The following is a 16,184-nucleotide window of genomic DNA, read 5'->3' as shown; positions in this document are numbered from 1 at the left end:
TATTGCATCTCATGCACACACACAACGCACACTGTGACGCCTTCATTTTTCTCTAAAATAATAAAATGTACTTTGAATAAAATATTAAGATTTAAACATTTAAAATAACTCAAATTTATATTGCAATGGAAGACATTAAATAAAACATATATAATAAATTTGAGTCTTTGTTTCAATTAAAATGAAAACATCTTCTTCTTTATTCCTTGACCATCATCACTCGCCCAACCTATCATCGCCCGAGACGTTTTCTGAAAAAATGATATTATTTTGGAGTGAGTATAATAAACTCAGTGGGGGCGCATTTATCCAAATTATATGAAATACATCAATAAAATACATGATTATAACATCCATCACATAGCCCGTAGACCATGCTCTTACTCTCAAGATAGCCCATAAGCTAAATCACATAACCCGTATTCTCATAGTAGCCTGTAGGCTAAATCACATAACTCGTCATGAGCTTATTCTCATCTTCATCTCACATAAATAATTGAGCAAAACATATAATAAGAATAAATTATTTAAATGCATAATTAACCCCACCTTAATCTTTCTTGAATAAAACTCGCAATTAAATAAGTAAGTCTCGCGCGACGTTCCTAAAATGAATTATAAAATCATAATTAAAATATGTTTAATCAATGAATGCACACGAACATATATATATATATATATATATATATATATATATATAGGGGCGCGCTCCAATGAGACCCCCTAATTTTCGTGTAACATGAGTACAATGAATAAAACATATAATACTAATGAACAAAACGTATATCTAATGAACAAGATGCGTATACTGATGAAAAATAAAATTTAAAAAATTCGTAATGAATAAGACATATATACTGATGAACATGGCAGTATATACTGATGAATAACAAAATTTAAAATATTCTGCTCCCTCCAGGATTCGAACCCTGCGAAAAAAAATCACCCTCCAGATACAATATCAGCCATAGGATTGATAAAATAAACACACCAGATTGTGCCCTAGATCTCACTAAAATTAGAGGGTCTCATTGGAGCGTCCCCTATATATATATATATATATATATATATATATATATAGGGGAGGGCTAGAATAAAAACACTCTTAAGTGTATAAAATATAAATGATTTTTAGCCCTTAGATCATCAAGATCTACGGTTGATTCGTAACCCTGTTGGATGAATTCGTGGTCCTGGGTTCGAATCCCAAAGGTAGCAAAAATTTATTTTTCACAATTCGTAACCATGTTGGATGAATTCGTAACCATGTTGGATAAAATTCGTACATTAAACGTTTAAGAAGTGTTTTCACTGTAGCCCTCCCCTATATATATATATATATATATATATATATATATATATATATATATATATATGGAGAAGATGCATGGAGAATGCTAAATATTTTGAGAATGGAGAATGCGTGAAAAAATAACGAATAAGTCTATCATTTCAATGAATAAATTAATGTATCGTATGAATAAGATTTTGGCCTGCGTTCGAATCCTGAAAGGGGCGAGATTTTCACTATATTTACTGTATTTACTGAACACATTTGTTCATTAGTTATGTTGATCTGTTCGTAAAATTTATAAATTTATTCATCATTCTCCATTCTTTCGAAAAATATAATTCTCCATAGATCTCTCCCCTATATATATATATATATATAAGGTAAATAAGTATTACCTTCTCCTTTATATCATTTGGTAATGTATAGGAAATTCCAAATTGTCAACAATGATAAATTGCCAAATAGACGTTTTGGCAATATATCTGTAATCTGTAATCTACCAAAAAGGAAAAACTTAGAAACTTGAGAGCAATATATCCCAATGACAAGTGAACTTCAATGTATTGATATCTCTTTAAGTGTAATCCGATGTGCATCCATTCCTCAACGTTACTCTTAACACTAAAGCGCCGCGTAGTATAGAATATGTGAACACTGACTTGTTTGTTCCAACTGCCAACTCTGATTTCCGAAGTAACTTGAAGACGACATTAAGTTGTCGTTGTTGCAGCAGCTTTAATTTCATCCTGGCCCAGTTAGGTGATCTCATGGAATGCAGAGGGCTAATTCTTGATGGAGAGATAAATGCCGTAAACTATGGCAACCCCTGCGATAGAACTAATTATCTTGCCCACTGATGGTAAGAAGTTGCTCCACCTGAAACATTCAACAACATAAAGTTCCATCAGATGTATATATTTGGAATCACGATGTTAAACCATCAAAAAACACCAAGTTAGAACAGTGGCATATATTACAGAAAACTTTGATTTATTCTATGTAGAAAGTGAACATCAAGTAAAGAATTTTGAAGGACAAAGTAGTCAATGAATGGCATAAAATCTTTACGTCAACAGGTTGTTTCCAGTTCTTCTGGATTCCTGGTACATGGGCCTTTCCCACCACAGCTACCACCGATTTATGCTTGCGGGCAACATCTAATATCTTGGCCGACATATATCTTTACAACAAATATAGAATTAAAACAATCAAACATGCAATTTACAATGATATGATGCCCAGTATTAAGAATTAGAATGAAATTTGGAGACGGATCAGAACACAAACAGGTCACGCTCATGGATATATATTTCCGCCCAAATAGGATAGCTTTTGGCCAACTCTTGATTAAATCGATGGACCGCATGAGCATTATACTTTTGTTAGAAAATGGAGGTGATTATATAGTGGTTTGAGTGTGGTGAGTGATTGTAGTGAAGTGGTGTAGAGAATATTGTGAGTGTAGTGTGTGTAGAAGATAGAGAGAATGATTTTAGAGTGGAGCTCTTGTCTCCAAAGAACTTAGATAATATTAGATAGAGTGATGTTTTTAAGATGTTTTTAGATTATGTGAGATTTTTGTTACAAATGGCTCACAAGAGCTCTATTTATAGGTGTGGGAAGATCTCTCTAGATCCCACTACATTAGTTTGTATCTAGAATTTTCTACTAGCATCTACTTAAGGAATTCTCTAGATACTATATGAAAAATATCTAATCTCTAGAATACTCATACTCGTCCTAGTATTATTTAGAATACTCTAGATTAATCTAGCTAGTAGTGAATTCTCTAGAATATACATAGCTTATTCTCACCTAGAATATTCTAGATAAATGCATCACACTTCAATACTCCTCCTTGATGCATTTATCGGTTACTCCAAGCATTCTTCGCAGAAATTGGAATCTGTCCCTTGGTAGTGCTTTGGTGAAGATGTCCGCCAACTGTTCTTCTGTTGGACAATACTTCATCTCGATAAGTTTCTTTGCTTCAACATCTCTCAAGAAGTGATACTTGATGTCGATGTGCTTGGTGCGATTGTGCTGAACTGGATTCTTAGCCATTGCTATAGCTGACTTGTTATCGCAGTAGATCTCTGTCGATGAGTCTTGCGGTTCGCCCATATCCGCTAGTAATCTTCTAAGCCATATAGCTTGACATGCTGCTTCGGCTGCTGCAACATACTCAGCTTCTGCTGTTGATAGTGCAACTGAGTCTTGCTTCTTTGATCCCCAAGAAAAAATTCCTGAGCCAAGCTTGAAAGCATAGCCTGATGTGCTTTTCATGTCATCTTGAGATCCAGCCCAATCGCTATCGCTATATCCACTTATCTGTGAGTCAGACTTTGGTTTGTACCAGATGCCATAGTTGAGCGTACCTTGCAGGTATCTGAGAAGTCTCTTTGCTGCTCCATAGTGGGTCTCCTTCGGACTTTCCATGAATCTGGATAGAAGGCTTGTTGCATACTTGATGTCAGGCCTCGTTGCCGTCAAATATAGTAGACTCCCAATCAAACTTCGATAGTTTGTAGAATCCGTCGGTTTTGACCCATCTTCTTTCTTCAACTTCTCATTTGGAATGAGAGGTGTAACCACTGGCTTGCAGTCTTGCATCTTGAACTTCTTGAGCATATCTTCAATATACTTCTTTTGTGATAGGAAGATACCTTCTTCCTCTTGACTTATCTCCATTCCGAGAAAATAGTGCATTAATCCTAAGTCCGTCATCTCAAAGGTGCTCATCATGTCTCTCTTGAAATCCTCGATCAATTTTGTGTTATTTCCTGTGACAATTAAGTCATCAACATAAAGAGAGACAATCAGGATGTCCGTACCTTGAGTTTTGATGTATAGAGTTGCTTCGTTCTTGCTCCTCCTGAATCCTTGACCGGTGAAATATCCGTCTATTTTGTTGTACCAGGCTCGTGGAGCTTGTTTGAGCCCATAGAGTGCTTTCTTGAGACGAAGAACTTTGCCTTCTTGCTTTGTGAATCCTTCTGGCTGCTCCACATATATCTTGTCTATTAGATCTCCATTGAGAAATGCCGACTTAACATCAAGCTGATAAATTTTCCATTTCTTCTGAGCCGCTAGAGCTATGAGTGCTCGAATTGTGTCCATCCGGGCTACTGGAGCAAACGTTTCTGTGTAGTCGACTCCTGGTATTTGAGCATATCCTTTTACGACAAGTCTTGCCTTATGCTTCTGGATCGAACCATCAGGATTCAGCTTTGTCTTGAACACCCATTTGACTCCAATGACTTCCTTGTCACTTGGAAGATCCACCAACTCCCAAGTATCATTCTTTTCTATCATTTTTATCTCCTCCTCCATTGCTTTAATCCAAACTTTCTCTTTGGATGCTTCTGCATAGTTATTTGGCTCCAAAGAACAAAAGTTGCATGTCTCATATATATCAGTGGATTCATATAAATCTGCTAGTGTTCTTACCCGAAAAGGTGGAAAGTCTGGTGAGGAGTCTGAGTCGGATCCACTTGAGGTATTGGCTTCTGAAGAGGACCTTGGTGGGCTTTGTTGATCTTGTTCTCCATGTTCTGTGACTTCTTTTAGGAGTGTAGTTGTTGTCCGCCTTTCAACACTTTCTGTCTCCCAATTCCAAGAGGCTTGTTCGTCAAATTCCACGTCTCGACTTGTCACCAGCTTCTTGGTCTCGAGATTGTAGATTCTATAACCCTTGGATTTAGAGCTGTAGCCGAGGAAGATTCCCTTCTCCGTCTTGTCCTCCAGTTTGTGTCTTTTTACTGAGGGAATGTGGATGTAGCAGATACTTCCAAAGACCCTCAAATGTTTAGCTGAAGGCTTTTGTCCTGACCAAGCTTCGATCGGCGTCTTGTTTAGCACGGCCTTTGTTGGACATCGGTTGAGTAGGTAGACCGATGTATATACTGCCTCCGCCCAAAACTTCTTTGGCAATCCTTTCTCTGCCAGCATGGATCTCGCCATCTCCATGACTGTTCGATTCTTTCTTTCCGACACGCCGTTTTGTTGTGGAGTGTAGGCCACCGTTAGTTGATGCTCCACACCTTCATCTTCACAGAACTTGTCGAACTCTTTTGAGTTGTATTCAGTACCTCGATCGCTTCTCAGTTTCTTTATTTTGCGACCACTTTGTTTCTACAAAGTTCTTAAATCTCTTGAAGATTCTAAAGACTTCTGATTTTTTTTGGAGGAAATATACCCAAGTCATTCTAGAGTAGTCATCAATAAAGAGTATGAAGTACCTGTTTTGGTTTACTGAAGGTGTGCGCATTGGACCGCAAACGTCGGTGTGGACAAGCTCTAGTATCTCCTTGGCTCGCCATGTTTTCTCCGTTGGAAATGGTTGTCTGTGTTGCTTTCCGATCATACATCCTTCGCATACACCTTCTCTTTCATTTAGAAGAGGCATATCTCTCATCATATTTTTCTGATGAAGTAGCCTCAAGGCATTTAGGTTGAAATGCCCAAATCTCCGGTGCCATAGACTCGTATCGTCGAGTTGAGCCACCATTGCCTTTTGTGGATATTGCCATTGAATGGGAAAGTTTCTATTTTTTCCCATTTTTACTACTGCAATATCTTGGTTATTTTTCTTGTCGTAAATTCGACAAGAATCTTTCTCAAAGTGGAGGGCATATCCATTTTCCATCATTTGGCCAACACTTAATAGACTTTGTGCAAGACGAGGTACTAGGAGAACATTTCTAATAAATCGCGCACCTTTATTAGTTTCTATGGCAATTGTACCTTTCCCTTTCGTCTCCACCAGTTCTCCATTGCCCATTTTCACCTTCGTCTTGACTGAAGTATCTAACTCACGGAAGATGGTCTCGTTGGATGTCATGTGGTTGCTGCATCCGCTATCGATGTACCATTCTTCTTCTCCTGCTTCCGTTGCCGAGTGACATGCATAGAACATGTTCTCCTTCTCATTTTGATTTTCTGAGTAGTTGGCTTGATGATTTCTTCTATCTCTGCAATCTTTTTCCACATGCCCGAACCTTTTGCAGTTTTTGCACTGTGGCTTTCCTCGATGATAGCAGTCATTCTCTAAGTGATTTGTCTTCTTGCAAATTCCACATGGTGGAAAGTTTACCTTGCTCTCCTTGTTGCTTGAGCTTCCTTCCTTGTGATTGCTTTTAAAATTTCCGCCGCTCCTAGACTTATTGCCTCTAACGTTGAGTTTGGACTGAAAGGCACTCTCAAGTGAACTTTCATGTCGCCTACTCAATCGTTGCTCGTGTGCTTCCAAGGAACCCATCAGCTCCGCGACAGGCATTTTTGATAAATCTTTTGATTCTTCAATCGCCGCCACTACTGGATCATACTTCTCGGTAAGGCTGATTAAGATCTTCTGTATGATCCTTTCATCGGAGACGTTATCTCCGTATGACCGCATTTGATTGATTATTTCCATTATTCTTGAGAAATAATCTTTTGCGGCTTCTGAATCTTTCATTTTAAGATTCTCTAGTTCTCGCCTTAAACTTTGTAGTTTAATGGTTCGAACTTTAACATTTCCTTGGAACTCCTCTTTAAGGATATCCCAAGCTTCTTTTGCAGTAGTGGCTCGAATAATTCTTGCCATGATAGAATCACTAACAGATTGTTGGAGAAGATAAAGAGCTTTAGCATTTTGTTGCTTTAATTTCTTACGTACCTCGAATGAGGATGTCTTGTCGATATCTTCTCCCGGCATGGTGATTCCTTCTTCAATGACATCCCAAAGATCATGGGATTCAAGGCAAGTCTTCATACGAACACTCCAATAGTCATAGTTTTCTCCATTGAATATTGGAGTCGTGATGGAGAGACTTGACGACGCCATAACGCCCGCTTATGATCGAACAAGCTCTGATGCCACTTGTTAGAAAATGGAGGTGATTATATAGTGGTTTGAGTGTGGTGAGTGATTGTAGTGAAGTGGTGTAGAGAATATTGTGAGTGTAGTGTGTGTAGAAGATAGAGAGAATGATTTTAGAGTGGAGCTCTTGTCTCCAAAGAACTTAGATAATATTAGATAGAGTGATGTTTTTAAGATGTTTTTAGATTATGTGAGATTTTTGTTACAAATGGCTCACAAGAGCTCTATTTATAGGTGTGGGAAGATCTCTCTAGATCCCACTACATTAGTTTGTATCTAGAATTTTCTACTAGCATCTACTTAAGGAATTCTCTAGATACTATATGAAAAATATCTAATCTCTAGAATACTCATACTCGTCCTAGTATTATTTAGAATACTCTAGATTAATCTAGCTAGTAGTGAATTCTCTAGAATATACATAGCTTATTCTCACCTAGAATATTCTAGATAAATGCATCACACTTCAATAACTTTCCGTTGCTCGCCTACATAAAGAAAATATCAACTTTTAACGCTCAAGTAACATCATTAAAACCGACCTCCCTATATATATTATCTGTAAGTCTTATATAAGGTAAATACGTATTACCTTCTCCACAATATCATTTGGTAATGAACATTCATTAAATTGAACGGTGAGAAATTGCCAAATAGACGTCTTGGCAATATATCTCTGGTTTGTAATCTACCAAAAAAGAAAAAAAAAATAGTAATTTGAGAATACATGCAAAAGACTGAGATAGATCTGACAAAAAGCGCTTCAAAAATAATAACAATGAAAACTTAAATTATTATTTGTGACCAATTGATATGGAAAGGGATTAACTAAGTGGAAAATATATCATTGAACGAAGAAATCAATAGCTAGAGATAGAACATTAGCATTACTCAAAATGCAAAAGTAGTAGTATGACTATGGAGGAAGAAGGTAGCAAACATGCCTAAATCGGTCTCATGTTATTTATAGTAGTAAACCACGAGAAGAAATGTAGCTCACATCAATGAGTCGATCCCCAAGTATAACCTTGGCACCATATTTCTTGGCTTCATCATTTGCTGCCATAAATTCTCCATCATCTTCAACTTCTAATCGACTCCCACGCTAGAAAAAAAAGACAGATGAGTATCATTGCAAAGTTAATTCTGTGGTAACTTAGCATAAATAGAATCATACCTTAGTCGTATACCAATGGTAAAGAATCCAAGAAAGTTTATAATTTTTCTTCCACATTTCCACCATTTCTCTCATAGTCGGAACCTGCAAAATAATGTCACCCTTTCAGATTTAATTCTACATAAACTGAAAACAAATACAAATACAAGCAAACCTTGATTCTTTCACGCCTAAGTAAATATTCGCGATTAGAGCACAATTCTAGGAAAACAACCTGAAAGCATATAAGTGCTTTATTAATTAGAGAGATGATGATGATAACATAAAATTTGAAAAGAAAAACACCTCTGGTTTCAAGAATCGGACCGCTGCCCTAACTTCTTCCCAGGATTTCTGCAAATGATGAACGATTAACTTAAGCTATTGTAATTTACATAAACATTAAACAAATAAACAACATTAATTTACCGGACAATCGTGATTGGATCCGACCAAGTAAACATTGCAGATGCCGCCGTCTGCAGATGAGTCGCAAGTGAGCATCACCACACTCCTCGAGAGCTCCGTCAGCTTTTTTCCCCTATTCCTCGCATAAGTATTGCCGGTATCACTGATTCCGGCTGTCGATGCGGGAGAGAAGTGACTGATATTCGTTCTGAGCACGGCGGCGGCGGCGGCGAGGTGATTGGGGGAATTGAGACGGTTTAATCTGTACATCTTTTGGCTACTTCCGATTTTGGGCGAAATTTTGGTCTGAGACGTTGGCGATATTTTAGAACGAGAAGTCCTCGAAATTATGGAGTGAAGGTTAGACACTTGTCGCTATTTATACTGAATATATAAGGTTTGTCGATAAAAAAATAAAAAAATAAAAAAATAAATTGACTCGTTCAATTCAATTTGTTGTGTAGACACGTATTCCGACTCTTTCTTTGATCAGATCAGAATTCAAATGGAGTATTAAAATAATCATTTTCCTTAATTAAAATTTAATTACAAACACAAAATTAGTTTAAATATAGAGGCAAATATTAAAATAACCATTTTACTTATCTAAAAGTTAATTGTAACCACAATAATAATAATATATTAATTATAAACACTCTTACCAAAATACCCTTTATTATTTTATTTTAAAAATTATCAAAAGTTTAAAATTTTGAAACCAACAAAAATATCGTCTCCTTCCCACCACCGAATCATCCGACTCTACCAACTGTTAAAAAATGGTATTATCATAATGCATAGAGAAAGATAAAGAGAAGCAAATGATTGTTTTGTATTGCTTGATGTTTTTTTTTGCTCTGATTACAATCATCCATTTTTATACTACAAAAGATGAGATGATAGTCATACAAGGATCCCTACGATTAAGGGATTTTTGTTCATTTTTGACTGAAGTTGGCTACTGCTTTCTCTGACTTTGTATGCTGCCTTCTCTGACTTTGTATTTTCAACACTCCCCCTCAAGTTGAGTGACGGGATTTCCGATACTCAACTTGGAGAGAACTTCTGAAAAACTTTTGAAGTCCACAGCCTTGGTTAGGATATCAGCGAGCTGATCTTCGGACCTCACAAACGGGAGCTCCACAATCTTTTCCTCAATCTTTTCCTTGATAAAGTGCCTATCCACTTCGACATGTTTAGTTCTATCATGTTGAACTGGGTTCTCAGATATGCTGATGGCAGCCTTGTTGTCGCAGTACATTTGGCATGTCTTTGTTGGGTGAAGGCCTAATTCCATCAACAATCTTCTTAGCCAAAGGACTTCAGTTAACCCACTTTTGATCCCTCTGAATTCTGATTCTGCACTTGAGAGAGCAACCACCTTTTGTTTCTTGCTTCTCCATGAGACAAGATTTCCTCCCACAGATGCAAAGTATCCAGCTGTTGATTTTCTGTCATTCGGGTTTCCTGCCCAGTCAGCATCGGTGTAAGCTTGTATCTCAAGGTGTCCAGTCTTTTTGAACAGCACTCCATAGTCAAAGGTCTTCTTCAAATATCTCACAATTCTGAGCGCAGCTTCCATGTGATCATCCTGTGGTTGGTGCATGAATTGACTAACAACACCAACAGCATAAGCAATGTCAGGTCGAGTATGGGAAAGATATATAAGTTTCCCTACCAAACGTTGATATTTTCCTCGATCGGCTAACTGAGCTCCTTCCACAATTTGTAGCCCATGATTTACGATAATAGGAGTTTCTGCTGGCTTGCAATCTAGCATCCCAGTTTCAGCTAGGAGATCTAGAGTATACTTCTTCTGGTTGATGAAGATCCCCTTCTTTGATCTGAGAACTTCAATTCCGAGGAAGTATTTTAGTTTCCCTAAGTCCTTCATTTCGAACTCTTTGAACAAGCTTTCTTTCAACTTCTGAATCTCCTCTGTGTCATCCCCTGTTATGATCATGTCATCAACATAGATGACTAAACAAGAGATCATATCACCTCGTTTCTTTAAGAATAAGGTGTGATCTGAGTTGCTTTGCTGGTACCCAAACTTCTTCATGGCTGCGGTGAATCTTCCAAACCAAGCTCTGGGAGACTGCTTGAGCCCATATAAGGTTTTCTTCAACTTGCAAACTTCACCCTCTCCAAAATCTCCTGAAAAACCTTGAGGCACCTCCATGTAGACTTCCCTCTCTTCTTCAAGCTCTCCATGTAGGAAAGCATTTGTAACATCGAACTGATGAAGATCCCAGTCTTTATTAGCAGCAATTGAGAGGAGCACCCTGACAGTGTTCATCTTTGCCACAGGTGAGAAGGTCTCCTCATAGTCGATTCCATACATCTGTGTGTATCCTTTTGCGACCAATCGAGCTTTGTAACGCTCAATAGATCCATCTGGTCTTCTTTTGATTGTGAAAACCCATCTGCATCCCACAGTTTTCTTCCCTTTTGGCAACCGACACTTCTCCCATGTGTGATTCCGGTTTAGGGCTCCTATCTCTTTCTTCATAGCATTTCTCCAATGCTCGATCTTCAGGGCTTGCTCTGCTGTTTGTGGAATCTCCTCATCATATAAGGCCGCTTCATAGGCTGTGGCATTTTTGGACAAGTTTCCCTTGGCGATATTCCCAATTGAGTATCGCGAATTCCTCACAATTTTCTCTGGGGTATACCGTTTAGGAGGTACACCCCGATTACTCCTGGGTGGTAGCACATATCTCCCAGTATCTCCATCTACTGTATTATCCTCCTGTTCTTCTTCAATGACTTGAGAAATATTATCAGCAGAATCAGAAGCCACAATAGTAGGTTCAGAAGATCTTACCTCAGATATCAGTGGCGGAGAAGATATAGGCTCATGCAGCGGACTAGATTGTTCTGGAGTGGATGAAACATGCTCGGTGGCAAGGCTAACTTTTTCTGTTGGATCTGCTTCCGAGACTGGCATTGGTAACCAACTTAACAAGTCGATCTCACTCTCACTCTCCCCCTGACTGGTAAGGTGGTTATCGTAGAAATACTCAGTTTCAAGGAAATCACAGTTCATGGTGGTGATGATTTGACGGGTTTTGGAATTGTAACACCTATATCCTTTTTGATTAACTCCATAACCTACAAACACACACTTGACTGCACAAGGAGAGAGTTTGGTGCGTTCATGTTTCGGAATGTGAACGAAAACAGAGCACCCAAAGACCCGTGGTTGAAGTGTAAGGGCAAGAGGTATGGAGGCCAGAGTAGACAATTTCTGTAATGGTGTTTGAAGTTTAAGAGTCCTAGTAGGGAGACGGTTAATAAGGTAAGCCGAGGTTTTCACGGCCTCAGGCCAAAAAGAGGAGGGAACATGAGACTCAATCATCATAGAACGAGTCATTTCAAGTAAAATTCGGTTTTTTCTTTCGGCAACTCCGTTTTGTTCAGGAGTGTGGGGGCAAGTAGTTTGATGAATAATCCCTTTTGTTTGACAAAATATTTTCATTGAATTATTAACAAATTCCCCCCCATTATCAGTTCTAAGGGTTTGGATGTTTTTCTGAAACTGAGTTTGAACCATAGTATGGAAATGAGTAAATTTTTCAAAAACTTCAGATTTGTGTTTTAAAAAATATACCCATGTCATCCTAGTGCAATCATCAATAAATAACAGAAAATATTAAAACCTTGTCCCCCTACCACGGGTGAAGGACCCCAAACATCAGAATGAACAAGAGAAAATATGGAGTTTACTTGTGTGTCATTAGGCTTAAAAGATTTTCGGTGGCTTTTAGCTAAAACACAAGTTTCACAAGATAAATTCTCATCATTTTTTATTAATTTAGGAAATAAAAGCTTAAGATACCCCATGGATGGATGCCCTAACCGACGGTGCCAAAGCCAGGCTTCCCGGTCAGCAGTTCCGTGAGCCAGCATCACCTTGCCTTGTTGAGCTATCTCATCCACATAGTACAATCCATCCCGCTCAGTGCCACGCCCAATAATCTCCCCCGTCCTGATATCCTGAAGCAAACAGAAGTGGGGATGCATTATCATGGTACAATTGAATTCTTTTGTAACATGGCTAATAGATAAGAGTTTGTGTGAAAGAGACGGGACATAAAGACAATTTGAGAGACGTAAAATAGGGGAAATTTCTATAGTTCCGGCTCCTTTAACACGAGTCAAATCACCATTTGCAGTCTGAACATGCGTACGATGTGATGTTGATGACTTAATAATATCAGTTTTATCAAAAGTCATTGTATCAGTGGCTCCACAATCAAAAATCCACCCTTTATCTCTATCCCTATTATTACCTGACATCTGGTACACAGCGGAAAAGTTTGAAGGCCTTTTAGGGTCAATATCATGATTATGCATTTTTTGGGGTTGGTTTTGCATAAAATGGGGTATACTATATAAATCCCTAAATTTCGAGGGACTAGGCTGCAAATGGGGGCTATTCTGATATTTAATAAGAGTAGGTGGGTCTTTTTGCATAACATGGGGTAATTTCTGCAATTCATTAGAATCAAGGGGTGGCTTTTGTAATATCTCGGAACTTGGGGGGTTAGTTGGCATAAAATGGGGTCCATTATGATAATAAGGAAAAGATGGAGGGTTTGGTGTGAAAACACCAAACCCTATACCTGCTTTTAATTCTCCCCAAACCACACCAGCCGCCTCCCCCTCACGCCCGCTGCCTCCATTCTGCCCAGCCGGAGACGACCGGTCCACGGCCACCGCCGCTGCTCCGGTCTGGAGCTTCGTGACGTCTCCATACCCGCCACACTCTCCTGCTGCTTCGCCACTTTCTCCGATATCCTCCGCTCTTCCGCCACCGTGCTCCGCTGCAGCTGGTCGATGAGCCCCAGCTGCTCCGCTGTCAGATCGCTCAGATCCAGGGGGCCGACGCCGAAAGCGCCGATGCCGGAGAACTTGGCCTCCTCCAATCTTTGGTCCTGCAGCCTCTGCCGGACGATCCACAGCTGCTCGGTCCACGGCCGGTGCCGCCGCCCCCACGGTCAGCGGCGACTGATTTCCAGCCGCCGATATCTCCCTCGTGCCCCACGTTCCAGAGGCTGCCAGTCGGTCGACAGCCATGGCCGCCACTCTTGCGGCCCACGCCGATCGGTTCTCGGCCACCGCCGATCCAGTCGGTGTTGCTCCGATCTGTTCCGAATTTCCTCCACTTCCGTCCGCCATTTTCCCTTCTTCATTGCAGTTGATTGTATTTGGGTCTCTTCGACCCATTATGTGGATTCTGTTTGGATTTGGGTTATTTGAATCTGTTTGGTTTATGGTTTCAATCTCTCCTGGCATTTTTTTTTTCAGGAAATGAAGAACAGAGGCTGCCTTGATTTGGTGAATTGGCTAAGAAAGGTTTTGGTTTGGGATTATGAACGATGATGATTTGTTTCTGAGTTCCTAGGATTGAACCTGCTCTGATACCATGTTAAAAAATGGTATTATCATAATGCATAGAGAAAGATAAAGAGAAGCAAATGATTGTTTTGTATTGCTTGATGTTTTTTTTTGCTCTGATTACAATCATCCATTTTTATACTACAAAAGATGAGATGATAGTCATACAAGGATCCCTACGATTAAGGGATTTTTGTTCATTTTTGACTGAAGTTGGCTACTGCTTTCTCTGACTTTGTATGCTGCCTTCTCTGACTTTGTATTTTCAACACCAACCCAATCCCCCCTTACCTCTGTTACAGCGAGCTCACCGCCGCTTCCATCACCACCGTCGTCGACACCAACTGCCGGCAACATCAATTTCTATACTCGAACTCAAGCATGTGAAAGAAAAAATGTATGAGCTGCAGATGTTATGGTGTAATTACAGATAATGAAATTTAGGGGAAATCAGATTCGTGAGGAAGGGGAAAGCTGGGTGGGGAGGAGGTTGTGTGTGTAATTACAGAGAATGAGGTTTGGGGGAAATGCGAGTCGGGGGGGCTTGTAATTTACAGAGGATGAAGTTTGGGGAAAATGGGATTCGTGGGGAAGGGGAAAAGGGTGGGGGCAGGGGGGGGGGGGGGTAGTTTGCGAATATTTCTTAAGTTTTTTATTTTCTTTCAGATTATTTATTTATATATTCTTTAATTTATTTTTTTCTTTTTTATTACAATTTCATTAAGGGGTAAAATAGTATATTTACATAAGAATTGATATATTTTTATTTGTATGATCATAATTAACTTTTTGTTAAGTAAAATGGTTATTTAGATATATTAACACTTAAATATAACCACTATTACCATGATACCTTTTCTTATTTTATTTTAAAATTCATCAATCGCTTGTCACAGATTTGGATTTGGGGAGTTTGGAGGCTTCAATGGCAGGAGGCTTGGGGAAAGAATTAGTGCTCAATAGTGTTTTGGGAATAAATGAGAGAAAGAGGGGAAATGTGTCTGCTTTGCCCCTTTTCTTTGATAATAAAGGGAATTTCTTTGGCATGCGTGGCTAATTTTGGGAATTTGTAGTTGGGTATTACTCCCTCCGTCCGCCAAAATTATGTAAAATTGCTTGGGCACGAGATTTAATAAAATTGGTGATGATTTTGATGTAGTGGAGAAAGGGTCCCACCACTTTATGAGATGTGTGGTTGAGATTGAATTTTGAGTGGGTTTTTTGTAAATAAAGAGTGTTAGTAAGGATAAAATATTAAAGAGGATGGTGGGACCATTGCCATAAAAGAAAAGTGACATAATCTTGGCGGACGCCAAATATAGTAATTTTTACATAATCTTGGCGGACGGAGGGAGTATTTGTTTTGTTATTTTCATTTCTTAATTACTTGTAATAGTGTTTGGGGACCACTAGTATATATGGTCTCTTGCTGCTCAAGAAAAAAAAAGGAAATGAATTATCAACTTTTCTCTCAAATTCTCCCTCTGTTCTCTATTTCTCTCTAAATTCTATCTTGTTCTTCATCTATCTTTCAAATACAGAAAATTACACCAAAAAAATATATCGGGCCACTACAATTGGTATCTCAGAGCTAGTTTTTGCTAGTTTGAGCAGAAATGTTGGGCATCAATCATGGCGGAAAACACTCGTCTCAAGGAGCTGCAAGAAGCACAAAAACGAATGGATCAAATACTACAAACTGAACAAATGAAGCGATCTGCTGCAGAAGAGAAAATCCAGGAGCAGATCAGTGCTATTAATCAAAAGGTGGATCACAAAATGACTGGCATCGATGATAAGTGCGAAAGATTAACAAAATTATTAGCGGATGTCCAGTTGCAGCTTCTAAACTTGGGCAAAGACAAGGGCGGGAAAGAGGATTCCATCCTGGGGAAGTCACCACATCATTTTCAATTTGCAAAGGGTTCTACATCCTCATTTTCAGCTTATTCTTCCAAGTTTAAGTTTGATAATCCTCACGCTAGCTTTGGAAATTCCTTTCACAAGGTAGATTTTCCTAAATTTGATGGATCTAATCCTAGATCTTGGATTATTAAGTG

General features: G+C 38.9%; 1 protein-coding gene across 2 annotated transcripts; it reads right to left on the bottom strand.

Moving 5' to 3' along the window:
• Positions 1–1,828: 1,828 nt before the first annotated feature.
• On the bottom strand, positions 1,829–14,720 carry LOC131017309 (uncharacterized). Of its 2 annotated transcripts, none has more exons than XM_057946019.1 (11): positions 14,416–14,720; positions 8,743–9,027; positions 8,641–8,667; positions 8,489–8,548; positions 8,335–8,418; positions 8,158–8,262; positions 7,750–7,845; positions 7,635–7,645; positions 2,582–2,674; positions 2,363–2,474; positions 1,829–2,170 (listed from the first exon to the last, which is right to left on the bottom strand). In XM_057946019.1, the coding sequence occupies exons 1-11, from the start codon at positions 14,479–14,481 to the stop codon at positions 2,132–2,134; spliced, it is 978 nt and encodes a 325-aa protein (XP_057802002.1). In that variant the 5' UTR covers positions 14,482–14,720; the 3' UTR covers positions 1,829–2,131. The 2 variants fall into 2 exon arrangements, with proteins under 2 accessions (XP_057802002.1, XP_057802001.1); XM_057946018.1 differs by having other exon boundaries at positions 1,833–2,170; positions 8,620–8,667.
• Positions 14,721–16,184: the final 1,464 nt, after the last annotated feature.

The sequence above is a fragment of the Salvia miltiorrhiza genome, chromosome 3, assembly GCF_028751815.1.
Source record: "Salvia miltiorrhiza cultivar Shanhuang (shh) chromosome 3, IMPLAD_Smil_shh, whole genome shotgun sequence".
Classification (NCBI taxonomy): Eukaryota; Viridiplantae; Streptophyta; class Magnoliopsida; order Lamiales; family Lamiaceae; genus Salvia; species Salvia miltiorrhiza.
The sequence above is the reverse complement of the archived record's forward strand: the minus strand, read 5'-3'. Positions and strand labels throughout refer to the sequence as shown.

Bases quoted from the DNA above. Each gene is read 5' to 3' on its own strand.
- LOC131017309 (XM_057946018.1), bottom strand. From the start codon at position 14,481: ATGTTGCCGGCAGTTGGTGTCGACGACGGTGGTGATGGAAGCGGCGGT. The intron at 8,549-8,619 runs GTGTTTTTCTTT...ATATGCTTTCAG, and splicing joins TCCGATTCTTGAAACCAGAG to GTTGTTTTCCTAGAATTGTG. The intron at 8,419-8,488 runs GTTTGCTTGTAT...ATTATTTTGCAG, and splicing joins TTAGGCGTGAAAGAATCAAG to GTTCCGACTATGAGAGAAAT.